The 15054-nt window shown below is 50.5% G+C and overlaps 1 protein-coding gene across 13 annotated transcripts in view; it reads right to left on the reverse strand.

The window, feature by feature from the left end:
• The window catches only part of ARHGEF2 (Rho/Rac guanine nucleotide exchange factor 2), a 64224-nt gene that overhangs the window by 6552 nt on the left and 42618 nt on the right, over window positions 1-15054 (reverse strand). For all 13 annotated transcript variants that reach the window (XM_032260585.1, XM_032260587.1, XM_032260586.1 and 10 more), the window contains 12 exons: window positions 14314-14381; window positions 13912-13975; window positions 13135-13264; window positions 12808-12917; window positions 12490-12636; window positions 11087-11337; window positions 10747-10872; window positions 10256-10373; window positions 9812-10060; window positions 5934-6010; window positions 5337-5506; window positions 1739-1806 (listed from right to left, as the gene is read on the reverse strand). In XM_032260585.1, the coding sequence (XP_032116476.1) occupies window positions 1739-1806; window positions 5337-5506; window positions 5934-6010; window positions 9812-10060; window positions 10256-10373; window positions 10747-10872; window positions 11087-11337; window positions 12490-12636; window positions 12808-12917; window positions 13135-13264; window positions 13912-13975; window positions 14314-14381 (1578 nt within the window). The remainder of the gene's footprint in view (window positions 1-1738; window positions 1807-5336; window positions 5507-5933; window positions 6011-9811; window positions 10061-10255; window positions 10374-10746; window positions 10873-11086; window positions 11338-12489; window positions 12637-12807; window positions 12918-13134; window positions 13265-13911; window positions 13976-14313; window positions 14382-15054) is intronic.

Raw genomic sequence — 15054 nt, forward strand, 5'->3', positions numbered from 1 at the left:
AAGTGAGCACATGAGAAGGCCTGGGGGTACGCAGCAGCGCCAGGAGAGGGCAGCTCTTGGGGAGAGGGTAGGGTGGGGCAGTGTGGCAAGACTTCATTTTGTTATTTTGGCATTTATGAAAAAGAAAAAGCTTTTTGTTGGCCAGGTGCAGTGGCTCACACCTGTAATCACAGCACTTTAGAAGGCCAGGGAGTGGATCACTTGAGACCAGGAGTTCAAGACCAGCCTGGCTAACATGGCAAAAACCCATCTCTATTTAAAATACAAAAATTAGCCAGGCGTGGTGGCATGTGCCTGTAGTCCCAGCTACTCAGGAGGCTGAGGCACAAGAATTGCTTGAACTCCGGAGGCAGGGGTTGCAGTGAGCCGAGATCACACCACTGCACTCCAGCCTGGGCAACAGAGCAAGACTCTGTCTCAAAAAAAAAAAAAGTTTTGTGGTAGGGGTTGCAGGTTGTCCAACAGTGTTCATTCTTCCCATCTTCCTTGAACTAGAAAATGCACAGAAGTTTCATCTGGGCACACATGGCTGCCCAATTAACAATGATGTTTTCCAGCCTGACTTGTACATGGCTATATCACTATGTGACTAGATTCTGGACAATGGGTATGAGTCTTCCAGATCTGTTCTTAAAAGTAATGGGTATAGGTCGGGGCGGTGGCTCACACCTGTAATCCCAGCACTTTGGGAGGCTGAGGTGGGCAGATCACTTGAGGCCAGGAGTTCGAGACCAGCCTGGTGAACATGGTGAAACCCCATCTCTACTTAAAAAACAAAAATTAGCTGGGAGGGGTGGCGGGTGCCTGTAGTCCCAGCTACTCAGGAGGCTGAGGCAGGAGAATCACTTGAACCTGGGAGGTGGAGGTTGCAGTGAGCCGAGATCGTGCCACTGTACTCCAGCCTGGGCAATAGAGTGAGATCTTGTCTCACAAGAAAAAAAAAAGAAATGGTTATAAATTCTGCTCCTTTACTCCTCCTTGCTAGGTGTGAGACAAGTGTGACAGTGGGAGCTAGAGGGGCCACTTCAGACATGACACAGAAACGGAAACTTCATGTTGAAGATAGCAGAGCTGCTCCACGACTCTGCACTTCCCATTTTGTGCTGTTATGTTGAGAGCAATAATCTTCTACCTTTTTGATTTTTTTTTTTTTTGTTACCCAGACTGGAGTGCAGTGGTGCAATTATAGTGCATGGCAGCCTTGAACTCCTGGGCTCAAACAATCCTCCTGCCTCAGCCTCCCGAGTAGCCAGGACTACAGGCATGTGCTACCATATTAGCTATTTTTTTTTTTTAATTTTTTGTAGAGACGAGGTCTTGCTAGGTATGTTATGTTGCCCAGACTGGTCTTGAACTCTTGGCCTCAAGCGATCCTCCTGTCTCCCAAATCCTGCTGGGATTAAAGGTGCGAGCCACTGCACCCGACTAATCTACTTCCTTTTTTAAGGAAGAGAAGATTTCTGTTGGTCTTTTTGTATAGCAGTTCAATCATACCCTAACTAATATAAGGCCTTACAGTGAAAAAGTTACTCACCCAATTTTGGTCTTCCATATTATTTTTACACACAGTAGTATACACTTTACACAGTTTTAAACCCTGTTTTTTTCACTTAATATGTTTCAGTTGTGGATCTACACCAGTCTTCACAGAGCCATCTCATCTTTTTAATAGTTGTATGATATTGCATTGTGTGAATGTATCATAAATTACTAATGAGCTCATTGTGTGTGGACTTACTCTTAATTCGCCGCAGGTAAGCCTCATCCTCTGTCTCAATCAGGGGGAAGTCCTCCCTGGATGGGCATCTGGAGGGGTAACAGGTCACATGCCATTGGGAGACAGAAGCTAGGTTATAGACCAGAATCAGCCTTCCCTCCTTCCCAAACATGTCTATGCTTCCCTCTTCTGATAAGACTCCTCGGCCTCACATCCTAGCTTTATTCAGTTTTGACCATCTCCCCTTTCTTCCTTTCCTTTTTCTTTCTCTTTTTTTGACAGTCTTGCTCTGTCACCCAGGCTGGAGCGGAAGGGCACAATCTCAGTTCACTACAAACGCCTCCTGAGTTCAAGAAATTCTCTTGTCTCAGCTTCCCGAGTAGCTGGGATTATAGGTGCGCATCACCATGCCTGGCTAATTTTTGTATTTTTAGTAGAGATGGGGTTTCGCCATGTTGGCCAGGCTGGTCTCGAACTCCTGACCTCAGGTGATCCACCCGCCTCGGCCTCCCAAAGTGCTGGGATTACAGGTGTGAGCCAGCGCGCCCGCTGACCTTCTCCCTTTCCTTAGCGCTGATTATCTGTGTTTACTGATATGTTATCTCTCCAAAGGTTGCCTGGAAAGGCAGCACAGTGCAGAGGGTCAAGTACAGGCTTTGGCATCAAGCAAACGGGATTCGAATCCTGGCTCCACTGTTTACCAGGTGGTAACCTCTCTATTTCCTCATCTGAAAAATGAAGGTAACATCTTCCTCATAAGTTTTTCATTAGGATTAAATGAAATGCTAAAGTGCTTTGAACATAACAGGAGCTCAATAAATCAATTACAATATTATTAAATATAATTTCCACAATTACAATTTTTTTTTTGAGACAGAGTCTCACTCTCTTGCTGAGGTTGGAGTGCAGTGGCGTGATCTCAGCTCACTGCAGCCACTTACTCCCAGGCTCAGGCAATTCTCCTGCCTCGGTCTCCCAAGCAGCTGGGACTACAGGCACGAGCCACCATGCCTGGCTAAGTTTTGTATTTTTAGTAGAGATGGGGTTTCACCATGTTGGGCAGGCTGGTCTCAAACTTCTGACCTCCAGTATCACCCATCTCAGCCTCCCGAAGTGCTGGGATTACAGGTGTGAGCCACTGTGCCTGGCCACAATTATAAATATTAATATTATTCATAAAGAAGCCATTACTGATCTACCGTCAACAGGACAGGTTATTTTGAACTGCTTTCCTGGAATAGGCAATATAATTTTTTTTTTTTGAGACAGTCTCACTCTGTTGCCCAGACTGGAATGCAGTGGCACAATCCTGGCTTACTGCAACCTCCATCCCACCCCCCGGGTTCAAGTGATTCTCCTGCCTTGGCCTCCCAAATAATTAGGATTACAGGCTTGTGCCACCACGCCTGGATAATTTCTGTATTTTTAGTAGAGACGAGGTTTCACCATGTTTGCCAGGCTGGTCTCGAACTCTTGACCACAAGTGATCCGCTCGCCTCAGCCTCTCAAAGTGCTGGGATTACAGGCATGAGCCACTGCGTCCGGCCTGCAATTTCATACTTTTATATTATATGCATTTTTTTTTTTGAGAGGGAGCCTTGCTCTGTGCTCTGTCACCCAGGCTGGAGTGCAGTGGCACGATCTCAGCTCACTGCAACCTCCACCTCCCAAGTTCAAGTGATTCTCCTGCCTCAGCCAAGTAGCTGGGATTACAGGTGCCCACCATCACACCCAGCTAATTTTTGTATTTTTAGTAGAGATGGAGTTTCACCATGTTGGCCAGGCTGGTCTTGAACTCCTGACCTCAGGTTATCCACCGGCTGCAGTCTCCCAAAGTGCTGGGATTACAGGTGTGAGCCACCACGCCCGGCCTTTTATATGCATTTCTAAAATACTTTCTCAAAAGTTTACAGTGCAGGAGTTAAAAAACAATAGTTTACAAATTATAAAGTTGAGGAAAACTGATTCCCCGAAAACTAAAGAAAAATTATAAAAATCTTGGCTGGGCGTGGTGGCTCACACCTCTAATCTCAGATCTTTTGGAGGTTGAGGTGGGTGGATCATCTGAGTTCAGGAGTTCAAGACCAGCCTCTGGCCAACATGGTGAAACCCAGTCTCTACTAAAAATAGAAAAATTTGCTGGGCATGGTGGTGGGTGCCTGTAGCCCTGGCTACTCGGGAGGCTGGGGCAGGAGAATTGCTTGAACCTGGGAGGCGGAGGTTGCAGTGAGCTGAGATTGCGCCACTGCACTCCAGCTTGGGCGACAGAGCAAGACTCTGTCTCAAAAAAACAAAAAGGCCGGGCACAGTGATTCACGTCTGTAATCCCAGCACTTTTGGAGGCCAAGGAGGGCAGATCATGAGGTCAGGAGATCGACACCATCCTGACCATGGTGAAACCCCGTCTCTACTAAAACACAAAAATTAGCCGGGCATGGTGGCACATGCCTGTAGTCCCAGCTTCTCAGGAGGCTGAGGCAGGAGAATCGCTTGAATCCGGGAGATGGAGGTTGCGGTGAGCCAAGATCATGCCACTGTACTCCAGCCTGGCAAAAGAGCAAGACTCTGTCTCAAAAAAAAAAAAAAAAAGACGCCAGGCGTGGTGGCTCAGGTCTGTAATCCCAGCGCTTCAGGAGCCTGTGGCATGGGGATCACAAGGTCAGGAGTTCAAGATCAGCCTGACCAACATGGTGAAACCCTGTCTACTAAAAATACAAAAATTAGCCAGATGTGATGCTGTGCGTCTGTAATCCCAGCTACTCGGGAGACTGAGGCAGGAGAATTGTTTGAACACAGGAGGCAGAGGTTTCAGTGAGCTGAGAGAGCACCACTACACTCCAGCCTGGGCGACAGAGCGAGACCCCAGCAAAAGAAAGAGAGGAAGAGGGGGGGAGGGAGGGAGGGAAAGAGGGAGGGAGGGAGGGAGGGAGGAAGGAAGGAAGAAAGGAAGGAAGGAAGGAAGGAAAGAAGGAAGGGCTATAAAAATCTGAATTAGAATTCACTCTTTAGGCATAATCTTCCAGAACCCATTTTAAACATCTTACCTGTGCTTTACTTGGTATTTTTTTCCATCACAATTAGACACATAGTTGACTGCCTCAAATCTAATGTGTGTCCAATAGAAGCTAAAGATTCGCTGCTTTGACACACTGATTTCCTTCTTGCTTCTATTGTGTTGAGTTTGTTTATGAGACTTGTTCCTCTCTAGTATCGAGGCTTTCATTATCCTCTTTTTCATTCATTTTTAGAAAAATAAATATAAAATGCAATACAATCCAAATAACAGCCCTCTGCCTACAGATGCAGATGTGAATGCTGCTGAAATTGTACTGCTGGCTGGCAGGTATGCCACCATGTGACGGCTCCAAGTACGCCTTTGCTTGTCAACGCATGCTGCATTTGAAAGGTAGTTGAGGTTGGCAATGATGTATAAAATGTGACTTTACAGGACATAAAAACATAGGTGACCTTTCCTGTCTTGGGCCATTTTGTCTCTCCCTCAACCTCTTCCCCCCACTGTGAACGCTTGATTCTGTTCCCAGGGAGTGCTGTGGTTGGGATCTGATGCTGCAGGTACCCTGAGGCCATAAGCACATGCAGGCGGCAGGTAGACACTCACATGCGCACGGTCTGCTGAATGACTCGGATCCAGGTGCTCCGGTCATCCCGGGATGCTGTGTGCACCTCGTACATCTCAGGTGGGGCTGCGCTGATCAGAAACATCCCTTTCTCCTGGTTGGCAATGTCCCGTACGATTAGATTCTGCAGTGATACCACTGAGGGCTTGTCCTGCCAGTCAGGGGAAAGAAAGGATTAAGCCTTGGAATCCTGACCGTTGGAATATTTAGGCCTTCAATCCTTCTGGATGAAGACTGAAGAATCATCCTACAATACCAGTTAAGAGCCCAGGCACTGATGCCAGCCAGAAGAGACTTAGAAATTGTGTGATCCTTGACAAATTATTTAACCAACTTTAAGTTTTACTTTCATCATCTATAAAATGAGGATGAAAATAATCTTTTCCCACAGGTGTACAAGTGCCTGCGCACAGTAACAATACCTGTGAGCTGCTCTTGTTTTTTATCATTATGGCAATAGTAACAGTAATAGCTGTTTGGCTCTGGGGGCTCCAGAGCTCTAGTGGGCTTGGGCAGGAAAGCAAGAAGGGCCTAAAGCACTTGTCTGTGCTGAGAAAGGTGAAGAACGAATGTCTCACCAGGGTAGGAAAGATGTACTTCTGGTCCTTTTCCTGGAGAAATACCAGCACATCTGTCATCAGCAGCATTAGCACATCTGGCAGGGATGAAGGTGGGAGAACAGTCAGCACTAGACGGTCTGACCAGCTGTTTACCTCTTTCCCAAGGACCAGGCTTATCCCATCAGGTTAGAGCTCCCCATTTCCCTCTTCCTGGCCTTTCTTCCCACTGGCTGCTTCCACTTTTCCAGACCTCTCACCCCTACCCATTGTTTTTTTTTGAGACATCTTGTTGCCCAGGCTGCAGTGCAATGGCATGATCTTGGCTCACTGCAACATCCACCTCCTGAGTTCAAACCATTCTTCCGTCTCAGCCTCCCAAGTAGCTGAGATTACAGGCATGCACTACCAGGCCCAGCTAATTTTGTATTTTTTTTTTTTTTTGAGACGGAGTTTCACTCATGTTACCCAGGCTGGAGTGCAATGGCGCGATCTCGGCTCACTGCAACCTCCACCTCCTAGGTTCAGGCAATTCTCCTGCCTCAGCCTCCTGAGTAGCTGGGATTACAGGCACGCGCCACCATGCCCAGCTAATGTTTTGTATTTTTAGTAGAGACGAGGTTTCACCATGTTGACCAGGATGGCCTCGATCTCTTGACCTCGTGATCCACCTGCCTCAGCCTCCCAAAGTGCTGGGATTACAGGCTTGAGCCACCGCGCCCGGCCTAATTTTGTATTTTTAGTAGAGATGGGGTTTCACCGTGTTGCTCAGGTTGGTCTCAAACTCCTGATCTCAGGTTTATTCACCGGCCTCGGCCTCCCAAAGTGCTGGGATTATAGGTGTGAGCCACTGCACCCAGCCACCCATTCTTACAGCTTAAAAATGGTTGGGGAGGGTGTGGGGCAGAGAAAGATTCATGTGCTATCAGACAAAACAGCATCGTGGGCTAGCAGGGACCATAGGGGTCACTCAGTGTTTCTACGGAAAACACTTTTTACCTGAATGATTCGGGTTTCTTAACCTAGAGCCTACAGACTCCCTGGGATGTCAGGTTTCAGGGGCTCTGTAAACCTTCTGAAGTTGTGTAAACAGTTTTACACAGAAACACAACTCACGTGTATTTTTTTGGGTGACAGGGGCGAAGATTTTTGTGAGAATTCCCAGAGCAAAAGGGACCACACTTTTATTTTTTACTTATTTTTAATTTTAAGTTTTTTATTTTATTATTTTTTTTGAGATGGAGTCTTGCTCTGTCACTCAGGCTAGAGTGCAGTGATCTCAGCTCACTGCAATTCCCTTCTCCCAGATATAAGCGATTCTCCTGCCTCAGCCTCTCAAGCAGCTAGGAACAAGGAGTGTGCCACAATGCCTGGCTAATTTTTTTTTTTTTGAGACGGAGTCTTGCTCTTTCACCAGGCTGGAGTGCAGTGGCATGATCTCGGCTCACTGCAACCTCCGTCCCCCAGATTCAAGTGTTTCCCCTGCCTCAGCCTCCTGAGTAGCTGGGACTACAGGCGCGCACGGCACCATGCCTGGCTAATTTTTCGTATTTTAGTGGAGATGGGGTTTCACCATGTTGGCCAGGATGGTCTCCATCTCCTGACCTCATGATCTGCCCACCTCGGCCTCCCAAAGTGCTGGGATTACAGGTGTGAGCCACCATGCCTGGCCTAGTTTTTGATATTTTTGTAGAGATGGAATTTCACCACGTTGGCCAGGCTAGTCTCAAACTCCTGAGCTCAAGTAATTTGCCTTCCTTGGCCTCCCAACGTGCTGGGATTACAGGCATGAGCCACTGCTGCCAGTCTATTTTTTATTTTGGGGGGGGTGGAGTCTCGCTCCGTTGCCCAGGCTGGAGTGCAGTGGCACGATCTCTGCTCACTTTGACCTCTGCTTCCCAAGTTCAAGCAATTCTCGTGCCTCAGCCTCCCAAGTAGCCGGGACTACACGCAAGCACCGCCACACCCAGGTAATTTTTGTATTTTTAGTAGAGATGGGGTTCTACCGTCTTGACCAGCCTGGTCTGGAATGCTTGACCTCAAGTGATCTGCCCATTTCAGCCTTCCTGGAATTACAGGCCACCACACCCAGCCCGAACCACACTTTTTAGCCTTTAAATTCCATTTCTAATATCTAACTAATGGAGCATCTTTTTGTTATCTGACCTAAATTCTCCCTGTCCTGGCATGCTCCCACTTCTAATTTTGAGCTTGGTAGGGAGGGAGAAAGTTTCCTTCCTCTCACAGAGGACTGAAAGACCATCCCTCACCCATCCATCTCCATCAATCCCAGCAGGCCCTTCCTTCAATTTGTCTGCTTCACACTCCAAGCTCTCAGATCCTATGGGGTCAGCGCTCCAAGACTGAAGGAGGAAACAAAGGTCAATTCCATAAAACTTGAATGTTTGCGAGGCACGGTGGCTCACACTTGTAATCCCAGCACTTTGGGAGGCTGAAGTGGGCAGAGCACAAGGTCAGGAGATTAAGACCATCCTGGTTAACATGGAGAAACCCTGTCTCTACTAAAATACAAAAAATTAGCCAGGCATGGTGGTGAGCGCCTGTAGTCCCAGCTACTCAGGAGGCTAAGGCATGGGAATTGCCTGAACCAGGGAGGCAGAGGTTGCAGTGAGCTGAGATGGCGCCACTGCACTCCAGCCTGGCAACAGAGCAAGCCTCCGTCTCAAAAAAAAAAAAAAAAAAATTTGGATGTCACAATCAAGGAAACACAGAAGGCCACGCATAGTGGCTCAGGTCTCCAATCCCAGAACTTTGGGAGGCTGAGGCAGGAGAATCGCTTGAGGCCAGGAGTTTGAGCAAGACTAGCCTAGGCAACATAGCAAGACCTTGTCTCTACAAAAAATTTAAAAATTTGCTGGGTGTGGTGGTGCACGTCTGCAGCCCCAGTTACTCAAGAGTCTAAGGCGGAAGAATCACTTGAGCCCAGGAGTTTGAGTTACAGTGAGCTATGACTGCACCACTGCACCCCAGCCTGAGCAACAAAGCGAGACCCTGTTTCTAAAAAAAAAAAAAAAAAGGAGAGAGAGAAAACATACACTCACCCTTTGCCCTTGGGGATTTTACTAAACTGTGGGCACACAGCAGGGGAGGGCTTTTGCTAAATGCTTCAGAAATAACGCTCTCCAGCCTTGCTATTTTTAATCTCCCATGGTTTATATTCTTAGCTGCCGCGTGGGAGGGATGGGAAGGAGAGAAAGGGATAAAGGAAAGAGGCTGGAGAAGACTGATGATATCCAAACCCAGGGAGCAGGGATTTCATGACATGGGTACAAAGGCTCAGCCAGGCTCTGGCCTCAGGTATCACAGTTTCCTTTTGTCCCTTACATCTCACCCCCAAAGCCAAGGCCTGCTATTCTCTTGCTTTCATTTAGGTAGGAAAGACTTTCCCAGCACGGACAAATTTCGGACAGAGAGCCTGGGAAAGTGTGCCCCGGCCCCTGATCTTCCCCCTCTGCTCCGCTGTCTCTTCTCTTCCCTGCCTGTCCTTCACAGGCTCAGTCCCCTTTTCTGGGCCTCGCTGGCTGCACTCCCCAAGCTCCTGCTTACTTCCATCCCTGGTAGCTGGGATTCCAGCTGGGGGAATCAACTGATCCTGTCCTCCAGTCTGAGAGTTTCTTTGTCTTTCTCAGTAAAACTGGTAGCTCTCTGGACATGCAAGAACCAAAGAAATGAGAAAATACTGATAAGGAAGGCCCTGGTATGGTCCATAAAATTAACTGCAGAATTCTGACTTTTGCTGCCACAGAGACCCCAATTTTTTCTCCCATAGTCTCATTGTCGTATGGGCTGCATAAAGAAAGGTTGATTCTAAGGCCTGCAGGCATCTCCCACTCTCCATCGACTCTCAACTCCTGCCTAGTCTGCTCAGCAAGTCTGACCTTTGAAGCGCCCCGTTGCTGTCTTCCAAAGCAGGCAGCCATCGTGGATGAGTTTGCGCCGCAGAAGTTCCTCTCGGCCAAAGGGGCCCTTGCCAGGCACTGGGGTCTGGGCCCGAGGGTCCATGCGGTTGTAGATCTCCTGTAGACGGGCCCCTTTCTCCAGCTCATGAACATCCTGGTCCACATTGGACAGCAGCTCCTTCACTAGCCCCAGTGCCGTGGTCAGGTCCTGACGCTCCTCCTCGATCCCTGGCACCGGGGGTTGGCATGGGGGAAGGTTCAGCCAGCTACACTCACACCCCAGTTCCCATCGTGTCTTGATTCCACCTTTAGAGGCTGCCCAGGGTTCAACACCCGACCCCACCCTTCCTGTGGTCATCCCAAGCCCTTCCTCGCCCCAGGTGGCGGTCTCCCAGCGGCCCCCTCCTGGGCCTGCCTACTCACCGTGGGAATGCTGCAGGATGCGGCTGAGCAGCACCGGGTACTTGGTGATGCGCTGAGTCACCAGCAGGATGCACTCCTGTACCCCGTGCCGCTTGAGCACGGCGGAGCGGGTCACTTTCTACAAGGGAGGAGGCAGGGCTCAGGGCCAGAGGGGAGGGCAGCGGAAAGGCCTGGTACCTGAGCTCTGGTGCTGGCCCTGCCGTGGCCATGTATTTACCTCACGCTGGCCTAGGTGACACGTTTGGAAAATGGGGATAGCAAAGCCACAGGTCTGTAGTGAGGACCAACTGAAGGAGTGAAGAGCGCTTGGGAAACTACCACAACATGATCTAGCACTCTGAGGGGTTACTGCTGATGAGATCCACGTGTAGATAGTCCGCACAGGTGGTCAATGCCTGACCTCCATGTGGGTGCAGCTCACCAGCACTGCCCCATGAGTCAGGGAGGGTGGGTTTGGGCCATGAGCGTGGGATCTGGAGAGGTCGGCTCACCCGGATGAATTGCTGGAAGCGTTTGTCTCGGGCATACAGCTCCTTATAGAGCTTTAAGGCCTTGGTGTGGCGGCTGCAGAACTCAGAGTAGGTCTTCCGCATCTGCTCCGCGCTAGGACCTGAGAACTGGAAGTTGGTGGAACAAGTCTAGGTCAGTATTCCCCCACAGCCACACTGTACCCACGGGACACGCCTCTGGCCTCCTGCTAAACAGACTGGCTTCCTGTCTCTCCAGCTTTCCCTGGCTCCCCTCCAACCCCTAGAGTTTGGATGCAAGAAATACGCAACCCAGTCACACCTCCTTCCATGAATGTCACCCAGGGGTCCTGCCTTTCCCCACCTGGCTGATGAGCAGATCACCCAAGCGGTGGATGACAAAGTTCCGGGTGCTGCCAGGGCACAGGGCCTGGCGTCGGCGTTCTAACAGCTGGCTGAGGAAGCGTGTGTGGATGTCACTGAGCTCGTCCACACAGGGGAACAGGCCATGGACCACGCCGGGCTCCAGCTGTAGCTCTTCTAGCATCCCCGTGCGGAAGAGGCGGGTCATGATCTTCAGTGTTCTCACATGGTGCAGCTCTGTCTGGATTAGCTCTGTGGGAGACAGAGGGACATTTGGCCTCTTCCCTTGCTTGCCTGAAACTGGCGGGGCCGTAGAATAAGGACCTCATGGCTCACGTGAGGTTTCCAAGGTCCCTTCCAGGTTGATATTCTGCATTATTATGATGTTAGATCATCTTCTAATCATTTTGATCTTTTAAAAAACTTATTATTTTTTTTTTCCCAGAAATGAGCTCTTGCTCCGTTGCCCAGGCTGGAGTGTAGTGGCACAATGACAACTCACTGCAGCCTTGAACTCCTGGGCTCAAGCAGTCCTCCTGTCTCAGCCTCCCAAATAGCTGGGACTATAGGCACACGCCACTATACCTGGCTAGTTTTTTAAAATATTTTTTAAAGACAGAGGTCTTGCTTTGTCGCCCAAGTTGGTCTCAAAATCCTGGCATCAAGTGATCCTCCCACCTCAGCCTCCCAAAATCGCTGAGATTATAGGCATGAGCCACCACGCCCAGCTCCATTTTTTATCTTTACACCTTATCATCTCAAGCTGTGAGCTATTTTAGGGCAAGAACCATATGTCTTCTACATGTCGAGGCTTCCCACAGCCTCCAGCACGGTGTCAGGCGTGGAACAAGCACAGCGTAAAGACCGAAGATTGAGATAAAGAAGGGATACAGAGGGCGTTGGAGACCAACAGCATCCAGAGGCGGGGCCTACTGGGCAACTTGTGGGATACAGGGCAGGGTCTTGGAGGCCAAGAGGATATAAGGGAAAGGGTTTTCAGAGGTAGGGGATGGTAGAAAGAAGGACACAGCTGGGCACGGTGGCTCACACATATAATCCCAGCACTTTGGGAGGCTGAGGTGGGCAGATCACCTGAGGTCAGGAGTTCTAGACCAGCCTGGTCAACATGGCGAAACCCTATCTCTACTAAAAATGTAAAAATTAGCCAGTCATGGTGGCTGGCACCTGTAATCCCAGTTACTCAGGAGGCTGAGGCAGAGAATCGGCCTGAATCGGGAGGTGGAAGTTGCAGTGAGCCGAGATCATGCCACTGCACACTCCAGTCTGGGCAACAGAATGAGACTCGGTCTCAAAAAAAAAAAAAAACAAAAAAAAAACAGGACACAGATAAACAGGACTAGGTGAAGGAAGAGGAAGACCAGGGCGGTCTTGGTCTTGGCTCACCATAGATGACATCCTGCTGCTTCATCACCTCCTTCTTATGCTGCTGCAGGAAGCTGCTGTCCACAGCCAGGCTCCAGGAGTCAGCTGCAAAGTCCTTCTCATCCATCTCAAAGTCACTCATCAGCTCGTTGTAGATTACCTCTGCACCTGAACATGTGCACGGCAAGCAACTCAGAGGTCGTGAGTTCCCTTCCCTGGGTCCTTGGCCCTTCTCTAGATGCCTTCCCTCCTTGCCCTTCCCAGGCAACTCCCACCAGCCTCTCATCCGCAGCCCCTCTTCATCTTCCTCGAAGCTCCTCGGGGCCCAGGCCTGCTCACCTTCGTCAATGAGAGATTCCACTGATAGGGTTCGGTTCCGCATGTTGAGGGAGTCTGTGGACTGTGAGAGGATCCGGCGCAGCCCCAGGGGAGACTCATCATTGAAATGTCTGAAGAAAGTGGGGGCTGTCTGTATCACCCCCAGTCGGGCAAGAGACCCCTTCCCAGGTACGGAACCAAAGCCAAGATCCAAGAGGCAGTCCCCCTAAGTTCTCCTTACTCATCTGTCTACAGTTCTGAACTCAGGGATGGAAAGGGACCTCTCAGCACCCCTTGGTCTCCACTGCCACAGTCTCTGCCTGCCCCTTTCTCCAAAGAGAGGCTCACCCAGCAATATTGGTGGTGGAAACACTCTTGGCTAAAGACAAGGAGGAGCGGCCACGGCGGGAGCCGAGGAGGGACTGCCGGAAGCTGTCGGAGGGGTAGATGGCTGAGCTCGGCCGTTCCCGGATGGTTGCTGTGAGGGAGAGAGACCCAGCAGGCAAACATCACACTCTGGTGCTTCCCAGGACTGAGGCCTCCCAGGCTCCTTAATGAGGAACGAGGCATCCCCTCACTTCACCTCAGCCCCCTCTAGTCAAGAAAGATGGTAACGATGCCACCTTACATTGGTGCAATACCTCAATGTTCACAAAGAGCTTTTTCTTACTTATCGCCTCCCTGACATAAGCCTACGAACAAATGGGAGCTCAGAAAGGCAAAAAGACTTGTCCAGGGTGACTTGGCTGATGGCTGGGCAGGGACTGAGGCTCTCCTCTTTACACCTGAGTGCCATGCTCTTTCTGTTACACCAAAGCTGTCTGAATTGACACTTGACAGCTGCCACCAACACTCCCAAAATGCAGTGTAAATAACTGATAAAAATACAGGTTGTGGCCAGGCTTAGGCGACCACCCATCTCCAGCCCTCATCCCCATTTGGACTCTCCTGTCCTGCTTCTGAGTCCAAGAGTCTGCGCCATCCCTTAGGCCCCGCTATCTGCTTCTAATTGAGAAGAGGAAGGTGCTGTGCTTGGGAACAACCGTAGGGGGGCAGCAGAGCCCATGTGTTAAGCAGCCTGGGGTTCAGGGGCTTGGGGGCCTCCTCCACTCCCCAACTACTCACTCTTACTTCGAAGAGACACGGACTGCAAGGCAGTGTTGTTTTTCAGCAGGGCCGCTTTCTGTTGCTGTGAGACAGAGCAGGAGAGAGATACCAAGAATGGCCGTCACCCAAGGATCACCCTGGAGGCATGGGGCAGGAGCTAGGAGGCTGGCCCCCTTAGGAGAAACCTGGCACTGTGATTAAGGGGATCAGGGTGGTTGAGCCCAGCGCTGCAGGGACGTGTCTGCAGCAACAGGCCTGGCCTACGTGGGGCCCGAGGCCAGGGGTTGAGGGTCTGGGCTGCCCCATGGTGAGGAGGTGGGGTGGTGAGAAACACAGGGTAGGGAATGAATGGAAAAGGCATGAGGGTACCGCACACTCACTACCCTCTCCCCCAGCCCTCTGCCCTCCCTGCCGTCTCACCTTCTGCTTGACCTTGGTACAGTTGGCGAGGGTGTCTTTACAGCGGTTGTGGATAGTCACATTGCAGGCTGGGAGGGTGGGGTAGAGAGGGTGAAGGGAGGGCCGGGTGGTACAGGAGGGGACACACCCACATGCAGACACCCATCTCCTCCTGGCCACACAGTCCTCAGGGATTCTCCCCCCTTCCCCGACTTCTGGGCCATTACCACACGCCAGTCCCCCTCCTCCCACCTCCCTCTTCCTTCAAGCAGGAAATGAAGTGAGGGGGGTATAGGTGCTGAATGAAATTAAACAATCAGGTGGGATGGGCAATCCTGACCCCAAGGCGGCCTGAGGGGTGGACCAGAGGGGAGCAGGGGTCACTGGCTGCCAGAGATGAGCTCAAGAAGCACGAAGGTGGTTGTGAATGGCAGATGGAAGAGAGGACTCCCACAGAACAGAAGATGGCACAGAGGCAGCCGGGATGGGGCTGGGGCAGAGGGGAAATTTACATTCCCTGAGCTTTTATCATAGTCAAGGTTCCACATTTACTTAATCCTAACCACCCGTGGAGGGAGGTTCAGTTATCCTCATATCATGTATGAGGAGCCTGTCCTGGAGTGGCTAAATCTGTCCGGGGTCACACAGCCAGTGGGAGAGCTGGGGTTTACACTCCAGCAGGCCTGAATCCAAGGGCCATGCTCCTTCTCTTGCACCACATGCCCTGGACTCCCTGGGCCTCAGCAGCTCCAAGGCTGATGG

This window comes from Sapajus apella, unplaced genomic scaffold (assembly GCF_009761245.1).
Source record: "Sapajus apella isolate SASKATOON/1434 unplaced genomic scaffold, GSC_monkey_1.0 scaffold119, whole genome shotgun sequence".
NCBI classification, from domain to species: Eukaryota; Metazoa; Chordata; class Mammalia; order Primates; family Cebidae; genus Sapajus; species Sapajus apella.